The sequence below is a fragment of the Eleutherodactylus coqui genome, chromosome 11, assembly GCF_035609145.1.
Source record: "Eleutherodactylus coqui strain aEleCoq1 chromosome 11, aEleCoq1.hap1, whole genome shotgun sequence".
Classification (NCBI taxonomy): domain Eukaryota; kingdom Metazoa; phylum Chordata; class Amphibia; order Anura; family Eleutherodactylidae; genus Eleutherodactylus; species Eleutherodactylus coqui.
In genome coordinates, this window is record NC_089847.1 from 14,856,338 (window position 1) to 14,875,220 (window position 18,883).

The 18,883-nt window shown below is 45.4% G+C and overlaps 1 protein-coding gene across 1 annotated transcript in view; it reads left to right on the plus strand.

Moving 5' to 3' along the window:
• The window catches only part of TDRD12 (tudor domain containing 12), a 73,487-nt gene that overhangs the window by 40,848 nt on the left and 13,756 nt on the right, over window positions 1-18,883 (plus strand). Inside the window, exons 13-21 of the mRNA XM_066582310.1 lie at window positions 1,895-1,957; window positions 2,190-2,247; window positions 3,973-4,074; window positions 5,054-5,242; window positions 8,016-8,172; window positions 8,262-8,389; window positions 12,104-12,292; window positions 12,435-12,563; window positions 14,074-14,191. Coding sequence (XP_066438407.1) covers window positions 1,895-1,957; window positions 2,190-2,247; window positions 3,973-4,074; window positions 5,054-5,242; window positions 8,016-8,172; window positions 8,262-8,389; window positions 12,104-12,292; window positions 12,435-12,563; window positions 14,074-14,191 — 1,133 coding nt within the window. The remainder of the gene's footprint in view (window positions 1-1,894; window positions 1,958-2,189; window positions 2,248-3,972; window positions 4,075-5,053; window positions 5,243-8,015; window positions 8,173-8,261; window positions 8,390-12,103; window positions 12,293-12,434; window positions 12,564-14,073; window positions 14,192-18,883) is intronic.

An 18,883-nucleotide genomic window follows, 5' to 3' on the forward strand; every position in this document is an offset into this window, starting at 1 on the left:
TTAGAGGGTCACGCTGCCCTGATGACCCTTTAGCATCAATTTAGAGACCATGTATATAAGTATATCAATGAAGATATAATCATTTACAACTCCACCAGTTATTAGAGGCATTTGTGTAGCTTTTTGGGTGAGGTGGTGCTAGCAGTCATACCAAAGGCTGGCAAGAATCCAGATTTAACAGATCCATACAGGCCAATCTCATTGTCAGGGGAGGTGAAGGTGCTGGCGAATAAACTGTTTCGGGTGGTCACTGCCATAAACCATATGCATATCCAATCTAGGAAAGTCAGTTCTGGGGCGCTATTCTCTAGATGTCGCCAAGGCATATAGGTGCGTGGTCAGGAGGTGCCTGTGGATAACATTGAAAATTATGGGCAATCACATAGTGTTATACCTAAACAGATTCAGGTCTTGCCCACAATCCAGGTACCAATGTCCAAATCATTGTCGCTTATCTGCCGGTGTCTCCTGTATTATAAAGCGCAAGTGACATCCTTCCTTAATGGCGTGAATCCTACTGCGCATCGCGGGATGTCATGATAAACGTTCCGACGTCATCCTATCGCGGTTCATCATTTCTACAGTGGCTCTGCATTGAATTTGCCTCACCTAGAAGGTCTGTTGTAGGAGTGCTGCTGGTACACCTGGTTCTTGTTCTATTTTCTCGGCTGTGTCATTGGGGAACACAGCAAAGACCTTGTGAATAGCTCCTGACATTAGGAAGCGGACACTAAACAAAGGAAGACTCCTACTAGCTGTAACCTCATGTAGTCCTCCAACCTGCTCCATCCTTTCTTCTCAAAGTGGTCACATCCTTCTATCTGAAGCCTTCACACCCTTGACGTCTGTGCGCTGCGGCTCCATCTTTCCCATACGGAATCCTTCTGCCATCCTGATTCCCTGTTCCTCATGCCTGACAGTCCTTGTCGACGTCGGGCGGCCTCCAAGTGCACCATCGCCTGTTGAATCAGGTGGAGGATCACGTAAGCCTACCATACCAATGGCAGGACTCCACATGCACAGTTGGGTGCCTCCTGGGTCATGTCCCATAATGCTTCTGCTTTCCAGGTTTGCAAGGCCGCGATCAGGTCTTCGCTTCATACGTTCACAAAGTTATACAGGGTGCATACATTTGCATCTTCTGATGCTGCTCTTGGTTGCAGTACCCTGATCCCATCATACATTGTTCGGTTTTTTTTTCTGGCCCATCCTTAGGGACTGCTTTTGAACATCCCAAGCTCTTTGCTGTGTTCTGCAATGACACTGCACCCACTCATTGTTTCGGGGGAACCAGCTGTTCTCTGTTCTGAAATTCCCCATTCACTTCTTCATTTAGTTGTATATTGTTTTCGAGTTACACGTGTTCTGTTAGACTTTAGGCTTTACTTCTTCTACTGCTTGTGTACAAACTGGGTATACAGGCAGGTAGGAACTATTAGGTGTTGATCCAGGGAACAGTCTGATTGCCATTAGGGAGTCGGGAAGGAATTTTTTTTTTAATTGGCTACTGCCTCTTGGTTTTTTTTTTGCCTTCCTCTGGATCAACAACATAGGAGGATAAACAGGCTGAACTAGATGGACATTGTCTTCATTCGGCCTTACATACTATGTTACTATAAGTGAGGAGTCAACTTTTGTTTGCTTAGCGTCCGCCTCCTAGTGGCTGGAGTTATACCCAAGGTCTTTGCTGCCCCAATCCCCCTCAATAAACCTACAAGAAAAGGATTTTACAGTAACAAAAAATCCTGTTATTCTCAAGCGCCATAAAAAAACACATGGGCTTAAAGGTCTCTGACATCTGCAAATAAAAGGGATTAAGTAAAAGTTTGTTTGCTCCGATACGTTAACAGTTGGAAACAATAAATGCAAAATTGTGAATTTTCTGTTACTTTAGCTCTGTTGGGGAGAACAAGACAGAAGTGACGAAAGCAGCTGACACAAAGCAAGGCTTGACGAGGTAATTCTGTCCTATATATAAGTGGTCAGGTTCCCATTAGCACCTAGGGGTGTTGGTTACCCATAAATGCTCTAGTCCAGCGGTCTGCAGACTGGTTGGCCCTTCTGCTCCACTTTCCATCGTCCTGTTGTTTTATTGCCTTTGACCAAATCTGAGTGTATCCTACTTGACCATATGGAACCCATGTACATACAAAGTGGGCGAGCCATTCACAGATCACTTTACTTTGCAGGCTTCTTCATTTTTTAAATCCTACACCAAAACAATTGCCAGAAGAGGAGTCGAGCAAGGTAGGCTTGTTTTACTATATATATCATTAGGGGCAGTAGTCCTGTCGTGCGTGTCTATATGCAACCGGATGTGACTGTGTAACAGCACAGCGCACCCCTTTGGCGCGCTTTTACTGCAAATATGACACTTGATTCTAAGCACACTTCCCACGTCAGATTTGTAGTGAGCGGCATCTATTACAGGGGGGGAGTTATATTCTTTTTAAGCCATGCATACACGACCGATTCGGATTCCACATGGAGGAGGCCCGCAGCGGATTCTGGTTGTGAGCTCGGCCCGTAACCCTGCATACCTCACAAAACTATACTACTGTGGAGGCTCGCAGGCGGTCATGCACAGTACACTTATTTTTTTTTTCTGCTTTGTTTGTATATCCCGTGCCGTCGCTTAGCGATGGCGTGGGTACCCGAGCCCATACGCAATGTTAATTACGCGCAGGCTGCTGGTCGGGTGCCTCCATTGATTTTAATGGAGACCATCTGCATGGGCTCCACGGCAAAATAGAGCATGCTGCAATTTTTTTTTTTCTTCCACTTACTGAATACACAGTTCGTATCCGCAAGCTTGAAGGAAAAATCTAAACTACATGACTCTCAATGCCTGCGTTTCGCTGCTAAAGTCCACGATCATGGAATCCGCGATACAAATCCAATCATGTGAGACCGGCCTTAGTAAAAGTGTGTTCTGAATGCAGTAAAACAATAAATAGAGAGATTCTCAGCTCTTCCTGCTCCTTCTGTATCCTGCACTGCCTATCGGTCCTCCGCTACTCTGTTTTTTTTACAGGACTGTCCAGTTAACGGGATGTCGCAGGCACTGCAACCAATAACAGAGCTCAGCAATCAATCACTGTACTCTGTTATTGGCTGCAGAGCCTGTGACATTAGGGGAGATACCCGGAGCAGTGGCGTGTGACACAGCAAAAGCAGGTAGAGGTGAGTATATGCTGGTTTATTTTACTGCATGCAAAACAGACTTTTACCTAAAAAATATAACTTGGAATACCCCTTTAACAATGCAAAGTTTGAGCATTCTATAGAGATACTTTATCTCACAGCACCACCGGTTTCTAAAATAAATGACACCATGACCTCTTGTCTCTGATGTTCCTGCTTGTGAATCTACAAGTTCAGAGCTCAGCGGCCATTCCCTATTCAGGACGCTCTCTTTCCTTTCTCTCAATGCACTTGTTAGCTGGTGTCTTCTGCCACTTTCTCACGCATTAAAAGGGTTTTCTGTGTCTTTTTACTATTGATGACCTATCCTCAGGATAGGTCATAAATAGTTGATTGGCAGGGGGCTGCTGTCGGTGCGGACAGCGCTGGAAGCAGATAGTGCTGTCAACATTGCAGCTGCCTGGTTTGGTATTACAAGCACATTTCTCATTGAATTATATGGGAACTTTGCCTGCAGTACCAAAGTGGGCTCCTGTAATACGGACAGCGCTGTCTGCTTTCAGCACTCTGCACTGACAGTGGATCCGGCAATCAGCTGATCAGTGGCGATCCTGAGCGGCTGACCCCCATCAATCAATAGTAAAAGTACTGGACCACCCCTTTAACATAGCAATGCAAACTGTGATTTTTGGACCATGATGGAAAAGCGAGGGTCCTGACAATGAGGGTCTATGGGCTGTCTTCCTTTATGCACATGTGACTGTAATCACTGCAGTCTAGCCAGGTTGCCTTTTCATTCTGTATGCTAATAGTTTGACTTCCTTGCAGTCACCAAAGATGATAAAACCGCAGTCTGCCGTATTTGCAAGCAATGGTCTTCCACCAGTTTCCACCCTTGAGGAGGCGACCCTGTGCGCAGATATTAAAAAGGTATTTAATGGAGTGGCTGGTGAGAATTCTGCTGGTAGAGAGGCGCAGGGTGAGAGATCTAACTCCCATAATAAGAGGTCGTAAGGCTGATTTAGACACAACGAGAATCGCTCAAAAGAATCTTTTGGGCAATTCTTGTTCTGTCTAACTGCACTTACATCATGCAGTTTTCGTTAATGAATCGCGGATCGTTGTCTTTCAGCATGCTGAAAGAGAACGATCAGCCTTATCACGAGTTCACAGCGGGATACAGCTGATACTATTGTTTCAGCTGTATCCCGCTCCGTGAACACAGGCGGAGTATGAAGAACACAGCGGTCCAGCTGTGTTCTGCATACTTCACACGGAGCACACAGCTGTATACTAGCTGAGTGCTCCGTGAACAGCTGGAGTATGAAGAACACAGCAGTCCAGCTGTGTTCTGCATACCCCGCTCGGAGCGCTCAGCTGTATAAGAGCTGGGCACTCCGAGCAGAGAACAGCTGGATGCAGAAGACAAGCTGCCCCGCTTGTCTTCTGCATACCCCGCTCGGAGCGCAAAGTGATCGCTCAACGTTTGAGCCATCACCTTGCGCTGAATGCACACAATGACTATCGCTCAAAAGACATCTTTTGAGCGATAATCATTGTGTCTAAACCAGGCATTAGACTAACAGTATTTACAGCAGCACAGAGGATTTTAGGAGAAGTCTGATCTTGTGGGAGATAGTAACCCCACCTGTCCCGCCATGAACATTATAAGGATGATGTAGCGATCAGGGAAGGAGAACGGAGACAAAGGAGATGTTAGCAGAGTCTCTTCTGTATGTTATAGTGTGGTAACTTTCTCATCCGTGTCATTGCGGGAAACCGCAAGACCACGGGTATAGCTGCTGCCCCTAGGAGTTGGACAGTAAGCAAAAAACACCAAGCTAAATCCGTTTTAGAAACCCACTACAATGTTATTGATGGTTTTCATTTTGCTGTGTTTGTGTTTCAGCGACTCGTTATGTGCGGCTACGAAGGACCTAGTCTGACAGAATCCTACTGCTGGGCACCTATAGCCGGGGGCTTCGATACAATTGTAATCTCTCCTGATGGATCGAAGCCCATATATTATATTCCTCCTCTTCTGAGTTATCTAAATTGTGCATCCGTAGCGTACAAACTGCTGCCAGCTAAACACGGGGTGAGAACGGTTTCTGAATTTTGTCTTTTTTTGTCTTTGCATTTCATCAGCATTTCAGTCTTTCTTGACCCGTAAACCAAACTGTTCAACTTTCCAGATCTTCCTTTTCTTACTGGTGGTTTAGATGCTTAAAGGCCAAGTATTACTTATATATCTGTTTACTGAATAAAAGCAGATAATAACACACATTCTATAATCTGTATAGAACTATGGGGGTGGCCATCTTGCCTGAGCTGCAGTTAACAGCATTTAGAGATATACTTTACAGCAGCCTCATGGACCATAGACACAGTGGGAGACCCATTGATTCCTATGGAAGGCGAGTGGATGGGGGTGGCTATGACCATCAATGCTTGAGAAAGATTGATCCTGTGTTATGTATATATAGGTGGCACCTGTCACTGTAAGGCCAGGCTCACATAAGTGTAATTTAATCTATTCACACTTGCATATATTTATTGCGTATATTACGTGCATAAAAAATAATGCAGCCCTATTCTCTATGGGTGCGTTTGAAACGCGGCGGTACATATGCAATTACATAGTCTGTGTATGGTGTTTTTTACACATGTTGCTAGGAAACATGAGAAGGTTTAAAAAAAAGAAACCAGTGCATGACAGCATGCTTAAAATACGCTGTTTATGTACAGGCAAAAATGCGATAATACGGAGGGATATGTAGTTCCCTGTGCCAGTAAAACATAATCATTATGCAGCGTATTACCGTACAGTCGTGTGAGCCGGCCTAAAGCATGGAGGATATATGTAGCAGTAACCAGAGCCTGGGCATATGTGGGTATGTGTTATGCACATAAATGTAATTAATGCTATAGATATTCCTATAACTCGGATTAATCAGACATGAAAGTTGCTGTAGTAGTAGTATTAGTTCTTCTCTTCTGTTGCCAGTAGAACAGTATATAAAATTTTACAGTTGAGTGTCAATGAACTGTGTCGTCGATTGAACCAATAAATCCTTAACTCTCTGGTGTCTGATTCCAAATTGGTAGTATCATAAGTTTTAACGAGCTGGAAGAGAAACAAGACAGACACCAAGGTCTTGTGGTGTAAAAGTGATTCTCTAATATATTCATAGTATCAGGTTGCTTATATACACAAAATGACGTAACAGCAGAGACACATACCCTTTAAAATTCATAAGTATTTAAAATAGATTAGAATTCTAATGATTCACGCCTTCACGGGTGGGTTAGTGACGTGTTACTGTTCAGACACATGATTTCTAAGAAATTGAGGTTTAAGGAAAGAAAAACAAAACTACAAACTGAAATTAGTGATTTCTTACGTAAAGAATGCAAGGGTGGGGGTCTGAGCATCTCTTTATCAGTGGGATGGGTAAAACTGCTACTCAGGAGAAGGCAGAAAGATCAAATTAGGAGTTTTTTTCCTGAGAAGGAAGAGTAGGAATGATTAGAAGAATCTTTGGAAATAGAAGCATATAATATTACACACGTTAACTATTTATCTGCTGCTTATTCTAGCAGGGTGCCATATCTTGCCCAATATAGAGGGCTTAATACATATGTCCCGTTATCCATCACAACCGTAAGACCATGATCACACGGAAGGAATTACATTCGCAGCAGTTACAATAGCAGTAATGTGGATAGATTTTCTAAATCTCTTCCAAGTGCTGCAGAAAAAAGCCTACACTAAATCAGTGTGGAAATTGGCCTTTAAATCCACAGAATGTCAAATGTAGCAGCTTCTTTGGTGCACAAACCTTGTGGATTTCTGTTTTAGACTTCAGTAGAGGCCAAAATCCACAGCACGCCCCAAAATTCACAGCAAATCCGCCAGAATAGTTGAAGATTTGCAGAGCAGATTTCCGCAGCAGACGGTCAGTGCAGAAAATATGCTGATAACCTGCAGAAAAATGCGCAAGAGTAGCCACAGAATTTTAAACTAGATTTTGCCACACAGAAACCCTGAGACCAGCCTCACACAGGCAGACTGGATTCCGTCTGGGAGCCGGGCCGGCCACCCTGCGTACCTGACTTTCTCTGTATTGCAGATGACCGCAGTGGCTCGCCGTTGGTCATGCGCAGTACAGTGTTTTGTTTTTTTAATTAAGGTTTGTATTTCCTGCGCTGAAGATGCGAGTATCCGCAGCTCATATGAGTGTTAATTGTGTACGGGCTGCAGGTCGGACGGCCTCCATTGACTTCAATGGATTCCGTCCGTGCGGAATCCGTAGAAAAATAGAGCATCGTGCGAATTTTTATTTCTTTTTTTTCTCCTCCTTCTGCTCACGGAATACGAAATTTGTATTTGCAAATGTAAGCGAAAAATCTTTTTTTTTTTTTACATTCTTTACAATGCCCACATTTTGCCGCCTATTCCAGTTGCGGGGTCCACAATTGGATTCTACCCCGTGTCAGCCCAGAAAATCCGTGGCATATGAGCCCTGTTGTGAACATGGCAAAACAGCTGGATACCTTCCACGGGACCTGAATTCAGCAGGAAAAAAAATCTGTCGCTGATTTTGCAGCAAAACTTTTCTGCACATAAACCCACAACATATCCACCACCTCAGTGGAACATTCCCTAAGGGAGGTCACCCCAGAACTAAAATGTTAGCTCAAAATATGCCACTGCCACTGACCTACAGCCAGGGAAGTCTCACGATTCCCGTTGTAGATGCCCGATTAAAGATAAGTAAATTATCACACTTTCCGGATTATTGGATGCTGGTTTAAAGGACTCCTTTTGTATGTGATGTTTTAGTGATGTGTCCCTGCTCTCTTTGCAGCCCCATGCTGTGATCCTCTGCCCCGGATGGAACAAGGCTCACTCTGTGTACAACATGCTGATGGAGTTTAGTAAAAACACCCGACCCCTGAGCCCCATGCTGCTGCTGGTTGGGCTTAAGAAAGAAGAGCTTCAGGGCTTAAACCTTAGAAAACAATGTGAGCGGCTTGTAGAACATGCAGGATTTCTTCTATACCTTGTTCTGGGTTGATACAGGTCTGGTTTAACCCCTTGTTTGTGTGCATAGGCGAAGTTATTGTCACCACCCCGCAGTGTCTACTGAGATGTTTAGAACACCACGGACTTCTCCTCCTCCGCTTATGTCATCTCGTCTTTGATGAAGTTGACTTGCTGTTCTCCAAAGCGGGATCAGAGGTAAGCAGGGCCCAGCGTCTTGATTTTATCCACATATACATGAAGTAAGCTTTCGCGTGGCCCATTCTTTAGGCATGTCAGTGGACCAGAACACCCTCTTCACAAGAACTTTCGTCTCATTGGAGAAGATGAGATTTAGTCTATTGGCTTAATACATTTGTCCAAGTACTTTCACTGACATCTTCTTAACTGCATACAATTAGTCATTTAAAGGGCCAATATTCACCCAATGTAACATTTATCTATTAGAACAAGATTTTGGGGGAAAATTATACATTGAGTCAGAGGGATTGTTTAGCATGTGATTGATTGGTGATGCTCACATCTTCCACAGCATAAGTCCAACCGTACAAGATCTGTACAGAAGAAACCGCCTCCGTTTTGTTCCTTTCGTCATTCCAGCATTATATCCTGAGATAGCAAGAAATCTTCACAGGACCACCATCGCAAACCCTCTTTTAAGCTATGACCTTCCTGACGTCTCCGACTCCGATTCTTTGAGTCTGCTACCGTGAAATCATCTGAATTAAGGGCAGCCCCCACCCAATCCATCCATTGTGGGGGGACGACTTTTTCTATTCAAGGAGCTCTTATTTCGTCTCCTATGCCTGGTTTAGGGAGGCCATTTTTTCAGGCTACGCCATAGAATTTTCAGCTCATCCCCCTAATCGTTTCTTCGCGTTTAGAATCCCAGCGACTCCATCACAGGCCACCACTTTGGATTAGGGACAGTGACTCTGTCCTCCAAGGGGGACACTTTAGGAGATTTTATTCCAATGTGTCCATGCTGTCCAAGAAGGATGGCACTATCAGACCCGTTCTGGACCTCAAGAAGTTGAACTGCTTTATAAAGGTCTGTCACTTTTGCATGGAGTCATTGAGGTCAGTCATAGCTCCCATGAAACAGGGGGAGTTTCAGTCTTCCATAGACATCAAGGACGCTTATCTTCATGGTCCAATACGTCGAGCACACCAACGTTTCCTCCACTTTGCTATCCACTAGGATCATTACTAATTCACGCCTCTGCCATTCAGGTTGGTGATGGCACCCTGAAATTTCATAAAAGGTTTTGGCATCTGTGATGGCTCTGACTCGGTCGGACAATTTGTACAATTTCCATGTCGCTTTTTACAGTTTGTGCCGGTGCGGGTGGTTTATCAACTACTACAAGTCTTGCCTTTCACTATCTCAACATCTGATCTTTCTGGGTCTGTTATTTGACATACCATAGGTCAGAGTTTTGCTCTTGCCGCAGAAAGTGCATCTCCTTCAGTCAAATGTGCGCTCCCTGCAGACTCCATCCCCAGTGACCATTCGCCACTGCTGATGGTCTCATTCTCCAAGGGCATCCTATTTGGGCCGTTTCATGTGCAGCCTCTCCAGTGGGTCGTTCTCTCCCGGTGGGACAAATTGGCAGACTTTATTGCAAGATCCAACTTATTCCACAGATTTTGCCAGTGACACTTCACTGGCAAGTTCTCACAATGGATGCCAGTCTACTCGGCGGTGGGGGGATACGTTGCAGGAAGTAACAGCACAAGGCACTTGGATATTACAGGAATCCACCCTCTCTATAAATATCTCAGAACTTTCGGACATTCTTCATTCACTTCAGCACTTTGCACCACAGGTAATTGGCCTCTACGTCCGAGTCCAAGCTGACAATGCGATGGTTGTCGAGTACATAAATTTCTAAGGTGGGACCTGAAACTTAGGAGTCATAGAAGAAGCAGTGAAGATCCTGACCTGGATTGAAGATCACCTTCTGGTGCTCTTGGCGGTTAACATACCAGGGGTGAACAAGTGGATAGCCGACTTCCTGAGCAGTAGAACAGTCGACCTTGGACAATGGGAGTTGCACTCCGACGTGTTCCATGAGCTCTGTCAGAGATGCAGTCATCTGGACGTTGATCTAATGGCAACCAGATTCAACCATGAACTTCCCATCTACATGTCCAGAAACCAGGAGCCTCAAACCCAAGCAGTGGATGCCCTAGTAATTCAGTGGACCGAATTCCAGTTCCTGTATATCTTCCCTCTCTTACCTCGCGTTAAGAAGGTCAAGATGGAGGGCCTGCCAGTGATTCTCATTGTGCCAGACTTGCCTCGTCACATGTGGAAACCAGACCTCATTGACACTCTGAGGCCCCTTCCTCTTCAAGAAGATCTTTTACTGGGACCTCTCTTCCACCCGCGTTTGTCCATGCTTCATTTAACGGTGTGGCGGTTGAACCTTGGTCCTGAAAGCCTGTGGTTTTGATGAGCCCATCATTAAAGCTATGATGAAGGCCAGAAACTCTCCTCTTCGTGTCTGGAAGACATTCTTCCTCTGGTGCGAATGTGAATTCTATCCTATTTGTTTTTCACTATCTCGCCTTCTGTCTTTCCCACAAGAAGGCTTGGACATGGATCTGGGTCTGAGCTCTCTGGAGGGTCAGGTATGTTTATTCTTTTTTAATATTTTCTGGCTTCAAAGTAGTAAGGTATGGACGTCTTACAAGGAGTTGCTCACGCTGCTCCTTTTATCATGCTCCTGTTCTTTCTTGGGACCTTAATCTGGTACTTTTCAACATTTTTTAGCTGTTGCAGAGCACCCTGGCTCGTCTTTTGTCTGGTAAGGTAGCCTTTTCAGTAGCGATCGCTTCTATTCACAGGTTTCTTGAGTTAGCAGCCTTGTTGGGCAAGCCTCCATTTATTGTCTTCCATCAGGGCAAGGTTGTCCTACGTCTCATGCCCTCCTTTTTATTTAAGATGATTTCTGCCTTCCACATCATTCAGGGCATTATTTTGCCTTTCCTTCTGTCCCTCCACTACGCGTTCGAGAGAATCCACTCTCCATAAATTGGGCTTGGTACGAGCGTTGAGAATTCCATCCAGGGTGGATTTTGTCTAGGATTTTCCTGTTCTCCAGTACTTATGACATATGCTTAGGACATATTATTGATATCCAGTTGGTGGAGGTCCGTCGCTTAGCAGTCCAACCTATCTACGTTTCCACTCCGTAGAGCACTGCGGCTTTTCCTCAGGCCAAAGATGTCACAATTATTCGTCATGTGGCCTTAGAGCAGCTCAGTACGGCGCTGTGCTTGGTATGCATTAAAGAGGCCGCAATGCTCACCCAAGTGTTGCTGCCGCCTCAAACAGCTGATTAGCAGGGTTCCCGAGTGGCAGACCCAGACCAATCGGATATGGATGACTTTTCCTAAGGAGGTGACTCCAAAGCAAGGGTCTCCTCCTCTATGACATCAAGAGCTGTGGAGATCAGCTAACTCTCTTATTGAGGTTGCCCTCTTCGGAAGCTTTGGCTCAGTTAACACTTGTTCTAATGATGAGGTGATCAGTGGAGCTCCCACAGCTGGAACCCCAGGTGATTTGCTTCATCTATTTCTGCACAATGAATATTCTGTGGCCCCCTTCAAGTCTGCTGATGTTTTAAGAAAGTTCATACAATGTTCCTTCACCTGCTCATCGTGTGATGGTACCGCTGGTTACCCTCTGAATGAGTGAACACTCATCACTCTCGGCACTACATCTTGTTGATTGGTACTCATGATCTTAAGGAAATTTCTGTATTTAAAAGGACCCATGATAACATGCATGGATGCGCCAGGATCTACAGACTGAGATCTGCTCTCTGTAGCCGTGCTCCACTCTGACTCATGCCATCCACAGATGTGTTCTGCTTATTAATTCTTGATTATCTCCATTTCCAGATGTCAGAAATACTTCAGATCTATAAGAAGATTGTGACCGTAGAGAACCGAGATGGCACACCACAGCAAATTGTTGCTGTTGGAAGCAAATGGACTCAGGACATGCAACTTTTACTGCAATACATGACAGCTCCTCGCACTGTGATCACCAGCATGGAGCAGGCAGCAGTCTTTGCCAATGTCCAACAGGTATTCTAATGTTCTAAAGTCCTGTGTACAATGGGAAATGGTTCATTTAACTGCTTAGCGGATGGCGGATCCATACACCATGTTAGCCGTATTGTCTGCGATCGGCCTACTCTAGAAAGTTATAGTGTATCTCTTCACGTAGGTCGTACAGCTTTGCCTGGACTGTGAGAAAATGTCGATATTGATGCGTTGTTTCGATTTCACTCCTGTCGATGTTCAGAAAATTCTAATTTTCACCAAAACTGATGAAGAAGCTGAGTTGGTGCACAAGGTAAGTGCTGATCCTTTCTGTAAGGCTTCATTTACATCTATATTGGCGCAGTCCATTTTCTTGTTCCCGGCATAGCAACAGCAAAGCAGAATATCAGCCAGGGTTGGAACTGACTGCAGCCAATGGACCCTATTGACTATAATGGGGGCTTTCAAGCTTCTGTCATCTTGACAAACAAAATGGTGCCATTTTATACCGGATCTACGCCAGAGACTCTGAACCGAGCTGCTGATGCAAACGTGAACAGCGCTGTCTAGCTGGCTTGGTCTCCAATCGTGTAAAGACTGTTGGAGGAGAATTTAGGCTTTATCCAAACTGCTGTATTACGGATCCAAAAATGGGATCCGGTTCTTATGGAAATTCTGGAAAACCTTACTTTATTAGCTGAATGATGTATTCTTTCTATGGTGGGATAAAGGCTAGGTGATGGCCGTCATCTCCAATGGGGGAGAGAATGGGATTAGATGGATTTACGTTGCACTTATTCAGTCCTGGTTTCTCCCTTTGGAAGTCTGCTGCTCACCGTAGACTTTGAGAGTATTAGGGTGCGTCACATAAGTGTATTTTGCCTGCGTATTATGCACATATTGTGTACATGTGGAATACGCACTACGCAACAAATATGCATGTAGAGTGTATTCACTGCATATTTTATAAACACATAGGCTATAATGGTGCGTATTAAGCACAAAAATAGGGGATGCTGCGGTTTTTTCTCACTTGTGTAATACGCAGGTCTGAATAGCCCAATGTAAATCACGTAAAAAATGCGCAGTCAAAATATATTCCTGCGAGGGAGGCCTTAGGGCTCATGTCCACGGGCAAAATGTGATTTAAAATCCGCAGCGGATCTCCCGCGCGCGGATCCGCACCCCATAGGGATGCATTGACCACCCGCGGGGTAGATAAATACCCGCGGATCGTCAATAAAAGGCATTTTAAAAAAAATGGAGCATGAAAAAATCTGGACCATGCTCCATTTTCGTGCGGGTCTCCCGCGGGGACGGCTCCCGCGGGCTTCTATTGAAGCCTATGGAAGCCGTCCGGATCCGCGGGAGACCTAAAATAGGAATTTAAAGAATTTACTCACCCGCAGCGGACCGGGAAGCTCTTCTCTTCCTCACGGCCGCATCTCCCTTGCTTCGGCTCGGCGGATGTGCCCGGCGCATGCGCGCGGCACGTCGACGACATGCCGGCGACGTGCCGCCGGCGTAAGGAATTCATCCGCCGGCCGAAAGAGAAGATCCGGCCGTGAGGAAGAGCAGAGCTTCGCCGCCCGCTACGGATAGGTAAATTCTTTTAAATTCTTATTTTCAGCGCTCATGTCCGCGGGGCAGGAGGGACCCGCTGCAGATTCTCCATGTAGAATCCGTAGCGGGCCCGATTTTCCCCGTGGACATGAGGCCTTAGGATGTGGCAACAAAAATCTCATCTATGACCAATTTTGTGCAAGTTGTAGGACTTCTATCTCGTAAATCATGGTGCCGTTCTCGTTTTCTTCTCCTTGTAGGCCGTTCAGACTGCTTCGGCGTACAGCTTATTGCTACATAAAGGGCTATTGCATTTATTCAGCCATGTTCTGCAGCAGTGGAGGACGTCGTTCAGCTGCCGAACAGTAGTGGTCTTGGGTAAGCAGCACGTTTTTATTTTTTTCAGTCCATGTAGTTAAAGGGTTGTGCTAAAATGCAGTTTTATCACCAATCCAAGTTATAAAAGTCTGATCGAGGAAGCACTCGCCACTGAGAACCCCACCAACCCTTCCTGCGCCGTAGAATAGTGAATCCCGAACGGACCAGACTGTCTCTGCTGCTTGCAGGGCCCTCCATTTCCCAATTATTCTCTCTGTGGTTGGCGGGTTACTTGGATGACATTCACCTGGATAACATCTCCTACATCATCCGCAGTCCTGTCTAAATTTTGTGCAAGCACAGACCTATGCTTCCACAGATCGCCTAGCCCTATTTTGGGCAGACCAACTGATTGCTGCGCATGCACTGGAGTGTGGTTGGGCAGCCATATTTGGACAGGACTGTAGATGCCGTAGGAGGCGTCATCCACATCACCTGTCAATAACAGACATAATGGCCTGGGATTTGAGAGCATTGCGGGCAGCAGGGATGGTCTGAGCTCTCCTACCGTATCATTAAGGATTCGATACTAGATGGTGCAAGGAAGGATTAGACATCACGTTTACAAGGTATCTTGCCATTGCGGGCTAAATGTATTATTCTCTAATGTATTATTTCCCTAAATACCATTGGCATTACCAGCTCCAAGCTTGCAAACGGGTTCCCTTTAATTTTGCAACTTCATCCATTCATGGGGCGAGCTGATGTCTGCTGTCAAGGTGAAAAATGATCTGAACATGTTAGGTTTCCATTTGCACAACCCTTTGCTCCATTTACATAGACTATTTAAACCTGCGCACCCTACCACATTGACACATCTCTCCCTGTTTGCCTATTTTAGCTCTTCTGAATGATTTCCTGAGTAGATTTATGGATTAGGGGACCACTTTTAGGTTGTTTGTATTATCAGCACTTTTCAGGATAAGAATTGAAGCTGCAACACCCGAACCCTCTGCTGTTTAACTGAACCAGATTGCAAGAGAGCGGTGGAAGGCTGGGTTCCCACTGGGTGGAATTGTCGCAGAATTTCCGCCTGCAATTTTAATCCCCTGATTAACCAGCAAAGTGGACAAGATTTGCAAAAATCTCGTCCACACACAGCGGCCAAGCCGCGCTCAAACTGACGTGGAAATCAAAGCAGCAGAATGTCAATTGTATCGCCATCTCTGCTGCGGCCATCTCTCCTTCCGCTGCAGGATACCGCAACGCCCGTGGACAGGCAGCCTAAGGCGGCAGAAATGCAGTCTTAAAGGGTTGTCCCGAGGCAAAACATCAAAATTTTAAATTAGCCCATTCCCCCTGTCACCCCCCCCCCCCCCCCCCCCCTCCGGCATAAACTAGCATTTTAAAGCGGTTTTTAAACCGCTTGCTACTCACCGATGTGATGAAAGATGAACTTATAAAATTCTTCTCCCAAGATGGCCGCCGGTCCTTTCCCAGGGATGCACTGCGGTTTTCTCCCATGGTGCACCGCGGGTCTTCTCCCATGGAGCACCATGGGCTCTGTGCGTTCCATTGCCGATTCCAGCCTCCTGATTGGCTGGAATCGGCACACGTGACGGGGCGGAGCCAGAACGCCGCTCGTGCCCGGACCGACCAGAAGGGAGAAGACCCTTCTGCGCAAGCGCGCCTAATCGGGCGATTAGACGCTGAAATTAGACGGCACCATGGAGACGGGGGCGCCAGCAACGGAACAGGTAAGTGAATAACTTCTGTATGACTGATATTTAATGCACGATGTATATTACAAAGTGCATTAATATGGCCATACAGAAGTGTATAACACCACTTGCTTTCGTGAGACAACCCCTTTAAGCTCTCACTCACTACCTGAAGGCTGCAGGTTCAATCCCCGCAAGGTTCAGGTAACTGCGTCAAGGTTGTCTCAGCCTTCCATCCTTCCAAGGTCCGTAAAATGAGTACCCAGCTTGGTGGGGGGTAATGAATAAATTACTTGAAAGCGCTGTGGAATAAGTTGGTGCTATACAAAGAACAAGATTTATTTATTTATTTTTACATTTTCCAGTGGAGTATGTCAGATATGGGCTAATGTACTGCACACATTTTTTGATGACATATGTATTTCCATCTGTTTACCTTTTATTCTGGAAGCACATTTGAAAAAAGTTTTTTTTTTTTTTTTAAGGAGACGTATAGTTATAATAATTATTGAAAGTTTGAGGAATTCCTTTAGGATGCGGCCTTTTTTCCCCATTTTTGGTTTTTCCTCCCACCCTTTTAAAAAAATCATAACTCTCTTACTCAACCATTGACGTAGATGTCTGGGGGCTTGTTTTTTGCAGGACAAGTTATATTTTTCAGTGGTAGTATATAATGCACTGAAAACCTTTTTAAAAAATTCAAAGTTAAGTGAAATGGAAAAAAAAAACTGAAAATCCGCCATCTTTGTGTGTGCTTTGCTTCTACGGCATACACACTGCAACAAAAGCTTTTTTTAATTTTTCCGTCGACATAGTTGTGCGAGGGCTCGTTCTTTGCGGGACGTCCTGTAGTTTCTATTAGTAACATTTTAGAATACATATGACTTTTTGATCGGTTTTTATTACATTTTGGAGACAAAGTGATCACAAAAGCGGAATTTAGGTGTTGTTTCTTTTGGCTTTTTGTATGACCACGCTCACTGTGTAGGGTAAATAATGTGTTCCTTTTATGGCAATTAATTTTTTTTAATCATTAATAAAACTTTTTAAAACTAATTTTTACATCCTTTTTAGTCCCCAGAGGGGATATTAATCTGCAATGCTTTGATCACTCCAACAGTATGATATAATGCCATAGCATTGCATTATGCCGCTATCTGACAGGCAATCTATCAAGCCACGTCATAGGCATGGCTTGACAGGCAATCTGCAGTGGTAGCCCTGAGGCCTCTCAGAGGCCCCAGGTTGTCATGGCAACCGCACAGCAATCCACGATCTCATCATGAAGGGCAGTGCGGGACCCCCGAACATCAATCGGGGCATTTAAATGCTGCTTTCAGAATTGACATTTAAAGGGTTTACAGCTCAGATTAGCTAGCACATGCATTGTATGGAGTGGAATCGACCCGTGATCCCCCTCTGTACATACCCCGAACCTACACGACATAACTATACCTCCTGTAGTGTTGAGTGGTTAATGTATTCACTGAGGGGGGTCAGGAGTATTTTGACCCCACAGTTTTTTTTCAGGAGTTACTGCAATTTAGAGGAGGAAAAAAAATAAAATGTTGATATATTTGCAAATATGTAATATTAAAGACAGTTTAATTCTTGTATAGTGCACATGAAAATGAGGATTTTCACCCCAAAATGGATACCCCTGTTTGTCCTGCGTTCAGAAACATACCCATTGTGGCCCTAATCTTATGTCTGTATGCACAACGGGGCCCAAAATGAAAGGGGCAGCTGGTGGCTTTCAGAACAGACATTTGGCTTGAAGGTGTTTTAGGCCCCATTGCCCACTTGTAGAGCCCTTGAGCGGCCAAAACGATAGACAAATGACCCCATTTTAAAAACTAGACCCCTTAACGAATGCATCTAGGGGTGTACTGCGAATTTTGACCCCACAGTTTTTTTCTGAAGTTAATGTTAAACAGGTGAAAAAAAATTATAATTTCTTATTTTTCTTTCAAATATGTAAATTTAAAGAATATTTTTTTATGTAAAGCCGGGGAAATTGAGGAGACGAAGCTCAAATTGTATTTCATTGGTTCTTCTGTGTTCGGCAATACCCCCATTGTACCCTCAGTCTGCTTACTGGATACATGGCGTAGGGATACATATAGTGTAGGGAACACCCATTGGCTTTCTGGGCACAGCTGAATAAATTCCAGGCCCCATTGTACACTAGTAGGGCCATCAAGCTGCCAATACAATAGAAAGACCCCACAAATAACCCCATTTTGAGACCCCTTAGCCCATTTATCTAGGTGTGTACTGAGCATCCTGCAAGAATAAATATAAGGCAGGTGAAACAAATATTACATTTCTTTCACAAATATGTCACTTTTATTATAGTTTTCTTTGTTTCTAGCAGGGAATACTGGGGAGACGCACCCCAAATTGTATAGCACTAGTTCTTTTGTATTCAGCAGTATACCCCCATTGTAGCCCCAATCTACTTACGGGACACATGGCTAGGCGTATAATGGAGGGAACACCCATTGGCTTTTAGGGAACAACTGAATAAATTCCAGACCCCACTGCTCACTTGTGCAGAAAGAATAAATTGACTCCATAAAGAAATCCCCCCCCCCCCTCCTTCTCCTCCCTCCTCCTCCCCCCCCCCACCCTTCTTCTCCTCCCCCCCCCACCCTTCTTCTCCTCCCCCCCCCCACCCTCCTTCTCCTCCCCCCCACCCTCCTCCTCCTCCCCCCCCCACCCTCCTTCTCCTCCCCCCCACCCTCCTCCCCCCCCACCCTCCTTCTCCTCCCCCCCCCCCCACCCTCCTTCTCCTCCCCCCCACCCTCCTTCTCCTCCCCCCTCCACCCTACTTCTCCTCCCCCCCACCCTCCTTCTCCTCCCCCCTCCCCCCCACCCTCCTTCTCCTCCCCACCACCCTCCTTCTCCTCCTCCCCCTCACCCTCCTTCTCCTCCTCCCCCCCACCCTCCTTCTCCTCCTCCCCACCACCCTCCTTCTCCTCCCCCCCCACCCTCCTTCTCCTCCCCCCCCCCACCCTCCTTCTCCTCC